Raw genomic sequence first — 12,225 nt, forward strand, 5'->3', positions numbered from 1 at the left:
AGATGCCCAGTCAGGTTTGAGAACCAAGGACTCTTTCCAGTCCTCCTGTTCTTTGATCCACTTCTCAACTTCCTTCTGGTCCCAGCGATTTCCAGTTCCTGCAACAAAAGGAGCCAAGGAAAGAGGGGAGAGAAAGCGCAGCCAAGACCCGCCGAGCCCGCCTAGTACCGGCCTCTCGCCAGCCTCCCCGCTCCGGCGCCAGCCGGTAGATTACATAACAGCCCCGAGGCGCGCTATCGCGATATTTCCACCGCCCCCGCCTACTTCCACGTCAGAGGGAACCGGGCGGAGCGGCCAACATGGCGGAACGCAGGCGACACAAGAAGCGGATTCAGGTAGCAAAGCCGAGCCCTGGGATAGGGGACTCTCGGAAGTGGAAGACGCAGGGAAAGCTCCCGGGAAGGGTGGGCGAAATCGAGGACGAGGTGGGGTGGGGTTCCCCCGCGAGGTCGCCGGTTGCGGGCTGAGTCGTTTTGAGGGGCCTGAGGAAGGGCGGTGTTGGCGACGGCGGAGACCGAGGCGGAGGTGCTGGGGCAGCGGCGGAAGGCGGGAGGCGCGGCCGTCAGCCCAGGGTGGCGGTGGCGGCGGCGGCGGCGTTGTCGTTGTCGTTGTCGTTGCCGGCCTGGGCCTGTGCTGGGAGGTCCGCGTCCTCCGAGCTCAGACACCGACCCTCCCCGGGCTCCTCCCCTTCCTTCTCCACGCCATCCTTTCGCCTTAGCTGTCCCGAAATTAAGGCCGCGATAATTAGGGTAGAAGGAGGCGGAGGACTGACCTAAAGCTGCCCGTTCTTTGTGCGCAGATAGAAGGACCGTAGGAGGGGGCAGTGATCGGGGTTTGGTCAGCTGCCCCAGGGGCCCAGGCGGCGATCTGCGTATCCAGATGTTCGTTTGCGTGCAGCCTCCTTTTTCCTCACAGTTATTAACTTAAACGTCCAACTGAAGCTTTCCGGCTTTCTTTCAGCGACACAGTGTAAATAAACAAAACTCCCTTGGTACTGCAAAGAGCGGGTCCCGCCCAGAAACCTTTCACATGCCAGTGTGTCATCCTCATAACCTACATAGCATCCCTCCCTCATTCCACATGCATGTCATCTGTGTATTTCTTCCTTGCAGTTTTCCCCCTGTTGTTCTTGCTCTTTGCCGAGAGGATTAAATATGGGGAACATCTTAGACTCAGGATGTTTTGTTGTCTCCTTATTAGCTCCTGTGCTTAGAAACCTTCATATGTCGTCATAAATTGATGGCGTGTTGTAAACTGTTAATATACTAATCACAAATTGTTACACTCGTCATTGTCTTTTTGTTCCTTACTATTTCATTACTTAGATGAATGTTTCTAATGTTTTTTCCCCCATTTTTATCACTTAACTGACTTACACCACAGGTGATTTGAGCTATGCAAGTTAAAATTCTCCTGAAAACTTTGAAGTACTAGGGAAAAAAAGATGCCAGTGATCAGTAAATTTAGAATTTTAGAATTAGTCAGAAATAAGAAAGTAGTTTCAAAAAGAGTACAGAAGGGGACCAGAGACAATTGCCCCCCAAGTTCAGACAGGTCATAAAACCAAGGCTTAAGGTTATTATGGAAGAAGTTTCTAATTATACTGTTTCTAGTCTTTAAAAATTTAGTGTTATTGGCCAGGTATGGATACAAAATATACTTTTATTAGAATTTGTATTGAAGTTATCAAATTAGGACTTACTGGACTTATATTTACACACATGGTATATTTTATGGCCTTAAATAAACATTGTTTTTACAGTTTCAACTGTTGTTTAATATTGTTGTAAAGGTGATCCTAATTCACTTTGAATACCTGCTCTATTTCAATTGTGATCTCATATTAAGCAGAAAGATAGATTTAAAAACCTGTATAGTAGTGGTAGTGACTGGGAGCTAAAACTTGTGCCTGTTTGTACCCCAGTGTCAATAATTATTGGCCGTGTAACTTTGGTCAAGTTACTTAACTTTTTTCCTCTATTTCCAAATCCATAAGAAGGAATATTTACCTTAAAAAAATATCCTCATTGGGTTGTTGTGGAAAAAATAGGTGCGTGGGTGACTTGTTATTAAAGGTTATAAAAGCTATTGAAAGAGTGCTTAGCACATAACTCCTTTTTCCCCTTCCCCAGGGATGAAGGCTTTAGGATAATTTGTTTTGGTTTTTGTTAAGCACGCTGATATGCTGAAGAAAAATTAACAGTTATCTATTCAGTAAATAAACCTTTGAGTTGTGAGTTCCATAAAGAATGGCTATTTACTTACTGTTGTTTAGTTGGGGATTAGATAAGTGTGTGAGGATCTGATTGTTAAAAATCAAGTTGGTATACTGCTAAGTGAAAATAAATAACATTTTTCACCTCCTCCAAGTTTTCTACATAGCTGTGCTATGTAAAATGTTGTGGAGATCTTGGGAGTGCTACCTGGAGTACTACTGTGCAGTGTCAACAGATTAATAAAAGTGTACAATACCTTATAAAACTCCTTGGTTTTTTTCCCTCCAGAGAATCAGAAACTCTATAATATTGGCATTACTTTAGACAAAAAGATCAAACGTAATGACCAAATTCAGAGTTGAAGTTACAGAAAAAATTCTATTGTGAGACTCTGGGCAAAAAGATCTGTAATATTAACTCAGTTTCCTGTTGCTACTTGATGTTTCATGTTTAGAAAAGATTTTTATGTTTAGTAGATTTACTGACCTTGAATTGTAATTTGTATATTGGGGGAAATGATTGATACAAACAAGTTCAGGGTTTTAAAAAGTAGTTAATTTGTATGCTTTTTCTTTTTTTAAAAATTTATTTTATTTATTTTTGGCTGCATTGGGTCTTTCGTTGCTGCACGCGCACTTTCTGTAGCGGTGAGCGGGGGCTACTCTTCATTGTGGTGCACGGGCTTCTCATTGTGGTGGCTTCTCGTTGCAGAGCATGGACTCTAGGTGTGCAGGCTTCAGTAGTTGTGGCTCACAGGCTCAGTAGTTGTGGCACGCGAACTTAGTTGCTCCGCGGCATGTGGGATCTTCCCGGCCCAGGGCTCGAACCCATGTCCCCTGCGTCGGCAGGCGGATTCTCAACCACTGCACCACCAGGGAAGCCCTGTATGCTTTTTCTAATGTAGCCTAATTTTAGATTCTGGTATTCCATCAAAGTTGGAAGCAAGAAGACTATTTTGTCACATTTCCTTCTTGGACTTACTTTACTGGTCACTGAAAACCAAAAGTGAGCTGCGTGTTCACTGACGTTATATTGCAAAGTTTTCATGATTGAGATTCTCAAGTGAGAGTGATCTCAATTCAAATTAATAAAACATTTGAAAGTAAATAATTGTAAGTTTTCTAAGAAATGCAATTATGTAAGTTTTTAAGAACATTAAAATCAGTGCTTATAGGTTAACAAAGTGCTGCTTACTAGAAGGGTTAATTGAGAATCCTAGTACCATGAAATTTTAGAGTTGAAAACGACTTTCAAGCAGTAGGGGTTTTTGGAATCTTTTTGCACAAATGCAGCTCTTATGTAAAAGCAGAGGGGTGGGCCCAAAGCCCTATCACCTCAGTACCCCACTACTTCACTACCATTATCCCTCATCCTTAAGCTACTTTTAGGACCTAGATCTAAAAGCATTACTAGGTATAAAACATATTGATCTAAACCGTTATCATTTTACAGATACACTGAGGTTCAGTGAGGATATGTGGCTTGACCCAGGGTCACTCATCAAGATAGTAAAACCAGATTTAGACCAAGTCTTCTAATTCCAGTTGAATGTTCATTCCACTGCACCATTGATAAAATAAAAAATAAATTGTTTTGACATACTTTAATCTTGCCATCTTTATATTAAATTGTACAACAAAGACTTAACGAGACTTGTCCCTGCTAAAGAGGCTCATCCCGTTTAGTGTTCTGCTTATGTGTAAAGTTTCTAGTTGAGTTTTGGGACATTGAAATGGCTTATTCATTCCTAGAAATTTTATAATACCTGCATCTCAGTTAACTTTGTTGCACCCATCTGTCTCCCTGTCAGTAAAACCCTGACATATCACGAACCAATATGCTAAATTTCAGAAAAGGCCAAGTTTAGGAGTATGCGCTCTGACTCTGGGACTTTCTGAAGAAAAGAGATGGAACCCAGGAAGCCAGTCCTAAGTGGAAAAACTCCCCCCAGAGGCTTAATGAAGGGCTTACAATGGCAGGGGCTGGGTGATGTTAGAAGGGCACTGCCAAAGTCAAGATACAGAGACTCTTGTAAAGCTCTGTTAGTAACATACTGTGTGACTTTAAGCAAAGGATTTATCTAAGATCTCCTCCAGCTTTCAGATTTTAACCTGTTAACCTATTTACATTTTCACGAATATTTTATACTGTTTGTATAAAGATACAAATTGACAGTTGGTGAACTAATCTTTTTCTTTTGCTCAGTTCATTCAACAAGCTTATTTATTACCTAAGCTTATTTCTATTGAATATAACAATTTTTAAAAATTCTAGTCGTTTTGGGGATGGGAGGATGGGGAAAACAAATTCTAAGTCAAAAATTCTGTGAGATTGAAGTCCATGGCTTACTGACTCTTGATCTAATATTTTTTTTCTCAAAAAGATTATCTTAAGTACCAAAAATAATATATAGTTAGAAATGGTAACCCCAGTTTCATTGTAGTATTTGAGTGTTGAAGTATTCTAAAATAAAAATATTTGTTAAGTAATTTAAAAAGAATGTTCTACCCAAACTTTCAATTTTTGTAATTTTGGATTAAGGGTTGCAACACCCGGCATCTTGGTGTTTGGGTTGGCAGTCCAGCCTCAGAACGTACTGGTTCTTTGCTTCCTCATTCTAAGACATTTGAGCTCATTCACTGAGCTACAAAGTTCTCTTCATTCAAGGCTCGATGAGCTGGTTTCTCTTGGTTAGTGGGTGATGTTATTCGCAAAAGGCCTTCACTTTTTGTCAGAGGGTTTCTAGAAAAGTTAGGAAAATATTCTGAATATTTCTTCACATCAAAAGGGAACAAAGAGGGGAAGTACTTTAGTCTAATGTATAAACAGGAAGAGGATAAGACTGTTTTAGCCTGCAGCAGGGGAGCAGTGAGAATGAAGATTCCATGGCAGGCTCTTCTATATTACTAGCTTCCCAAGGTCATATTCTCTTGCTGCTCTTCTGTAGCAGTCTTTCTTTCTGACTTTAAAGCCCCAGCAGATGGCACAAATTCTATACTGTTAGAGACAGTCTACAGTATGTATAACTTATATGTGGTATAATGAATATTTCATAATATTTCACAGAGGATAATAGAAACTTTTTAAGGATTTGAACTTGAAGGAGGAGCAAGGAAGGAATCAGTTCTGTTGTACCAATATGTTGATAGAATTCACTACTTTTCTAGTCAGATGTTTAAGGGAAGTTAACTGATACTTTAAGAAAGTATCAATGAATAAGTAACTGTGTCTGGTTGGGAGAGATTATCCAAGTCCATGTTTTCTGGGTCTGTTCACTTCATTCTTGCTTTGTAGTGCCTTTACCAAGGAGGGGGAAGGGAATGCAAAGAGAATACTTGAGTCTGTTTTTGCAGTTGTGGAAAAGAGTTTGGTGAACTTGAAGTTAATTGTTAAAATGAGGTTTTAAAATGTGGATTCATGTATTATCAGATTCCCTATTATATAATAATAGAATGGACTTTTCAGTTTCTTGGGTATTCTAATAGATTTTACGTCTGATGCCTCTTATCAACAATCAGTAGATTAGTACCTGTATGCCTGTGTTCAGTAAATGGTTTGAGTGTTAGTATGAGTGTAGACTTGTCATGCCTAAAGTTGATGTGATTGTTTTTCCCCCAGAATCACCTTCCTCCCAAATTTCTGTTAATTGAAAAACTGTCCTTTCAGTTGATCAAATTAGAAGTCTGACATCTTTTACTAAGCCATTTCATTCATCTTTTATCATTGAGTCCTATCTGTTGTACATTTGAAATGTTTCAAATGTCAAAATCCTTCCCATTCCTAGTCTAGTATCACATCACATCTTACTTGAATACTAAGTAGTTTTCCTGCCTTGTGCTTTTTTCCCCCAGTTCATTCTACATACAGGCTCCAAAATAGTGTCTAAGTCATTTTTTTTTCTCATTTTGTCCTCCTTCTATTCAAAACCTAGTTTCTGTGACTTAAGGAGTAAATTTGAAATTTCTTAGACTGCCTTGAATACTGTTTAGCCCTATTATACATACTTAACCTCACAATTCTTCCTAACTTGTCTCTACTAGAGCCAAATTTTATGCTCATTTTTAGCCACAGTATGTTTATGCTATTCATTCAGCTTATCCCAAATTTGTTCATCTTTCAAAATCCAGGTCCCTCTTCCAAGAGGTCTTTCATAGCTGTTCTCATCCACATTGATAATCTCACTCCTTTTGTACTCCTAAAATATTTTTTCTACCACTCATTTTGGAAAATAACAGTAGTTGTTTTGGAAGGTTGTAACAAAGTGGAGGTATCATGCCTTAACAAATTTTTGGTATTAACAGTAGCACCCAGAGTTATTATAGGGTAAACACTCAGTAAGTATGCATTTGAACAATTTATGTTTATTGAGACTTCTCCCCCACATACCATTTTTAATCAGGCATATCCCAGTAACAAGTTATCAGTTAATTGGATAAACCTTTAAATTGGCAACAGTTGTATCAACTGAGGGAAAATTGAACATATATGGGTGTGATTATAAAATAGAATTGGTTTCTATAAAGCCAATTATAGTATCTCATTATTTCCATCTATTTATATAGTATTACTTTTTAGGCTGTACGTGACTATATAGGATATTATTTATTAATAGATGAGCCTCCTAGAAATGCAGTGCGTTACACAGACATAATTAAATGCTATCGTTTAACATATACTAACATGTATGTTAATAATTTTAGTGTGATTTCAAAAACCGAAATATAGAATTTTTAGTTTGTCAGAAACTATATTTTGTGACTAGGACCCAGATTAAATAATTATGAACATTGTAGATGTTACTGAACTTGGAGTGTTAAATTTTGAATTTACAGTTTTTTAAGATTCTATTTTTTTGTGATATGTGTTTTTATATATAAAACTAAAGGTCTTTTAATCACATAAATATTTGGTTTTTACTATAGTTTTCATTTGGATTGAATGGTTTGGGCTTTTTTTCTTTTTTAAAATTTTTATTGTATATTGGAGTATAGTTGATATACAGTGTTGTGCAGGCTTTTAATTTTTACTGTCACAAATAGTAACCCACAAGTGGGGTAATACGAGAGTATAAGAATCATGCATTGTTAATTGGCTGTTGGAAGTAGAGGAGTTGGGAAGTGCAAAGAAGGAAATACGAGAAGTAGCTGCCAGGTGATCCAGCAACCACGGCACAGATTTTCGCTTCATCTCACAAATTACTCCTCTTCAGGATAAAATTAAAGTTGAAACTTTTATTTGTTAGTTGTTCCTTATTTTCAACAAACATAACTGAATGCAAACTAACTTGAAATCTGTGGGAAAACTGACGTAAAGATAGATGATTTAGAGAGTTTATTTTTCCTGTTTTGTGTTATTAGAATGTCTTGCCTAAAACATAACTGTCTTCAGCATTAATTTTTCTCGGCATACTAGATTCTTGGCAGATAATTCTTTACTATTATTTGGCACTTTATTCATCTTAAGAAATAGCCTTTCCTGAAATCATTCACATTTAAATTGTATATTGCTAGAAATATTGCTTGAGTGCTCTGTGTACTGTGCTTAAACATGTAATTAAAGACTACTTTTATTATGATAGCTTACAGCAATAAGACAACTAAAAGTATATATATAAAAGATATATGCAAACATAGACTGACCTAATTTTCTTCAGTATATGAGTGGGGAGAATAAGTAGACAGGAACATAAGTTCAGAATGTAAGGAAATAAAAGCAAGATGGGGAATGATAAACAATGAAGCTGGTAGAAAGTTTGGAGGAGGGAATGGAAAAAAGAAAACAGGGAAGGATTGAAGCAGCCTTTCCAAAACTCTTTGTGCCCTTCCATTAATCAGTTCTTAAATGAGATTGTAATTTATTTGTCTGTTGCTTTTTTTTTTTTTTTGCTGTACATGGGCCTGTCACTGTTGTGGCCTCTCCCGTTGCGGAGCACAGGCTCCGGACGCGCAGCATCAGTGGCCATAGCTCACGGGCCTAGCCGCTCCGCGGTATGTGGGATCTTCCCGGACCGGGGCACGAACCCGTGTCCCCAGCATCGGCAGGTGGACTCTCAACCACTGCGCCACCAGGGAAGCCCTGCATCTTTATTTTTGCTTTACCCCGTTCAGAAAGAAAAGAAGAAAGGCAAGGTGAGAAAAGATTCCCTGACAGTATCTAGAATCTGTAACCACAGGGGAAAGGGAAGAGAATACAAATCTTCAGCATCTCTGATAGTAGTTTGTATCTGGGACCACACTGGGACAGCTGTCTTTGGTTAATTTGAGAACTCCTCCTGCAATCTGTTGTCCGTTGTTCAAGGTACATGGCTTTGGCTGTTATTTAACATTTATTTATGGCACCTGTTTCTACTTACTTTGACATTTGGGCACTCACTATTGACAACCTCTTAATATTTTGAATTATTGCATTACAGCTTTTAAAAAGAGACCAGGCAAGAGTGAAGGTGAACTGGTACAAAATGATTACCATACTGGAAAAACAACTCAAAATAAATGCCTTGTAGCTGAGGCCAAGAGGCAGACAGGTTTGGGCCCTATCAACTTGTATTTGAAAAACATGATTTTAAAAATCTCCATTCCAGGGGCTTCTCTGGTGGCACAGTGGTTGAGAGTCTGCCTGCCGATGCAGGGGACACGGGTTCTGCCCCTGTCCGGGAGGATCCCACATGCCGCGGAGCGGCTGGGCCCGTGAGCCATGGCCGCTGAGCCTGCGCATCCGGAGCCTGTGCTCCGTAACGGGAGAGGCCACCACAGTGAGAGGCCCACGTACCGCAAAAAAAATCTCCATTCTGTCTTCTGTATACATTACCAGGTCTGCTCCAGCAAAAGCTTGAAAGAAAGGCCTGTACTAAACTTAAAAAGATTTTCGGAAGAGATCTGTAAATTATTCTTCAGTATATCAATGTCATAAGTAAATGATTACATTAAATTAATATTCTTACTTTGCAGGAAGTTGGTGAACCATCTAAAGAAGAGAAGGCTGTAGCCAAGTTTCTTCGATTTAACTGTCCAACAAAGTCCACCAATATGATGGGTCACCGGGTTGATTATTTTATTGGTAGGATTACATCAATAAAATTATATTTGTGTGCATATCTTATGAAGATACCTAATTTGGGGATAGGTAGATATTTTAAAAATGCTCTCCAAGCATGATTGGTGAAGCTAGATGATGAGCATATGACAATTGATTATCCTGTTCTTTCATTTCATGATTGAAAATGTAAATAAAAATAAAAGAAAGTGCTTTTTAATAACGTTTCTTGGAAATTTTTAAAATAGGATTTATTTTCAGTACTAACACTAACTTCTATTCAGATAGTACATGTACTTAACGATACTCTTTTTGTAAAACTCTGGCATAGAATTCAGTGTGAAACAAGTGTGTCAGAACCAACTTAGGAGTGTTTGTTATTCACATAATCTAAACAACTTCATAATAAGCTAATATTATCTGTAATATTGTCCCATAGCTTATAAATCAATAGTTGTTGAGTTTGCCTGTCTGATCAATTAAGGTTGAATTACCTATTATTGGGAAGAAATTTATTTATCATCTCTTCAGTGTTATGATTAATGATTTTGATAGTCCTTAAAAGTTTATAAAAATAGATATGCTGGTTTTTTCACGTCTCATATATTTAGCTTCTTCCAATGACAGTAGATTGTTTCAGAGCTTATTCCTCAGTGGGTTACAATAAAGCTTGGTGACAGAATTTCTGTTACTGTGGTAGAGGAAGATTTTTGGTTTGTTTATCCCATATTATGATTATTTGATGAGTGTTATTTACATTTATTTTGAATTTTTTAAAGAACATTTTCTCATTAATTTATCTTTAGTTAGTATTTTTGAATGTCATTTATTTCAGAGCATTACTTTAAGAAAGGTGCTTAATCAGTATGTTTCACAAATTGAGGTTTTGAGGAACTATTTGTCATCATTATGTCAGACTTAAATTTTCTGTTGAACTTGGTTTTATTTTCGGATGCCAGAATGTTGAAATTTGCCTTATAGAATATTGTTTAGATAGGCACAAATCCTGCTGTATACTAAATTTAAAATAATAAATTTCTTCTTTAGCTTCAAAAGCAGTGGATTGCCTTTTGGATTCAAAGTGGGCGAAGGCCAAGAAAGGAGAGGAAGCTTTATTTACAACGAGGGAGTCTGTGGTTGACTACTGCAACAGGTAGTTTTTATTTCTTAGTGAAGGATAATATAAATAGTAATTTAAAAATATTCTCCATGGTCCTGAAGCTCCTTCCCTATTTCATCATTAAGTATAGTGCTATTACAGCATAGCTCAAGTATAGCTTTTACATGTAACCTGGATTTCTTCAGTACTTCTGGAAATGAATTTATTTGGTGTTAGGCTATCATATTTTTATAACTTTTATTTGTGTTCTGTTACATTTGTACATTTGCCAGGCTGACTGAACTGAAGGATCAGCAATAAAAATCATATACCAGTGCCTGTCGTGAACAAAAAAGTTCTTTCTTTTCTAGAGCAAAAGTTGGGGAATCTTTTCCAAAACTTTGTCAGAGATTCCTAATAGACCTGTTGTCCCTGTTTTGTTTTGTTTTTTCAGCGCCTACTGAGCCATTAGCCAGGTACCCTTCCCTATTTTGTTTGTGATTACTAATATATTCCTTGTGAAATCAAGGCAGCTGAAACATCTGTCTTTTCTTCATTCCAAGATGAAGTATAGACAGTTCAGTAACATATCCATGTTTTTTATAGTAAGTACTTCTCCTTTGGGAAAAACTTTTCATGGTGAATGGTGTACAAAAAAAAATCACTTTTCTGGGGAATTCCCTGGCGGTCCAGTGGTTAGGACTTCTCGCTTCCACTGCAGGGAGCACAGGTTCAATCCTTGGTTAGGGAACTAAGATTCCATATGCTGCGTGGCGCAGCCCAAAAAAAATCACTTTTCTCTTGGAAAGAAGTATGCTGGGTTTTTTTTTTGTTTTTCCAACTTTTCCCTTGGTTTATTTACTACTTAAACATATTTATTAAGATGTTAGTATATCAAATTTTGTTTTTGTGACACTAAATTTTGTAATTGGTGGGAATTTGACATTTTAGATTATTTTATATGCTTAGCAGGGAGATACACATAGCATTTACTAATATATTGCTTAATGGCATTTAAAGTATCAGCCACATGAGACCCCTCTTAAAAACCACTATTTTACAACCTGGTTTCTAAAACTGTAAAGTTGAAGAATTATTAACTAGTTCTTAAAATTCTTAGCTGCCGGGGACTTGCCTGGCAGTCCAGTGGTTAAGACTCCACACTTGCACTGCCACGGTCCCAGGTTTGATCCCTGGTCGGGGAATTAAGATCCCACAAGCCACATTGCACAGCCAAAAAAAAAAATTCCTAGCTGCCAAAATCTAGAGTCACTAATGGACCTTTCAGAAACAATGGAAATTTTATTGTCGGGGCAGGGATTAGCTAACAGTGGTGTAGTCGGTATTTTCCTTTACAGCCATCTGTGTATTAGAACTCCAAAGTGCAAATTTCCCTGCCTGCCTCAAAACAGACTTATTTTTTATATATATAGTGTAAAAATTAAAAGATGCTATAAATGCAGAAACAGAGAAGTTAAATCACTTACCCAAGGTCACACAGCTAGTAAGTGGCTGAGCCAGAATTCTAAATCCAACAATCTGACTTCATAGTCCATGCTCTTAACCACTGCACTATACTGTCTCCTCCAAAATGATGATGGATTTAATGAAGCAAAAATTAAAATGAAGGATTAACCTGTCAATACTATTTGAATATTAAATCTGAGCCCAAATCTCTGAGGAGAGCAGCCAGTATTAATACACTTCACTTGGCCTTTTAGGAGACTTGATACTTCGTTATATGAAAAGCAAAAAAAACCTTAGTACAGAGATTGTCCTAGCAATACACTCACTTTTTGTTGTATATGTTATTCCCATTCATATCAAGCTTTTTGTGTCCTTTTTGCACTAAGAGAGAGAAGCATAACTACCTAAAGT

General features: G+C 37.9%; 1 protein-coding gene across 2 annotated transcripts in view; it reads left to right on the plus strand.

Moving 5' to 3' along the window:
- The first annotated feature begins 208 nt into the window (after positions 1 to 208).
- Positions 209 to 12,225, plus strand: part of SEC62 (SEC62 homolog, preprotein translocation factor) — a 29,326-nt gene continuing 17,309 nt past the window's right edge. For both annotated transcript variants that reach the window (XR_009540677.1, XM_060149969.1), the window contains exons 1-3: positions 209 to 335; positions 9,164 to 9,272; positions 10,296 to 10,401. Coding sequence is in view for 1 of the 2 variants with exons in the window: in XM_060149969.1 (XP_060005952.1) it covers positions 300 to 335; positions 9,164 to 9,272; positions 10,296 to 10,401 (251 nt within the window). In the remaining variant the exon portion in view is untranslated. The remainder of the gene's footprint in view (positions 336 to 9,163; positions 9,273 to 10,295; positions 10,402 to 12,225) is intronic.

Source organism: Lagenorhynchus albirostris, chromosome 5 (genome assembly GCF_949774975.1).
Source record: "Lagenorhynchus albirostris chromosome 5, mLagAlb1.1, whole genome shotgun sequence".
Classification (NCBI taxonomy): Eukaryota; Metazoa; Chordata; class Mammalia; order Artiodactyla; family Delphinidae; genus Lagenorhynchus; species Lagenorhynchus albirostris.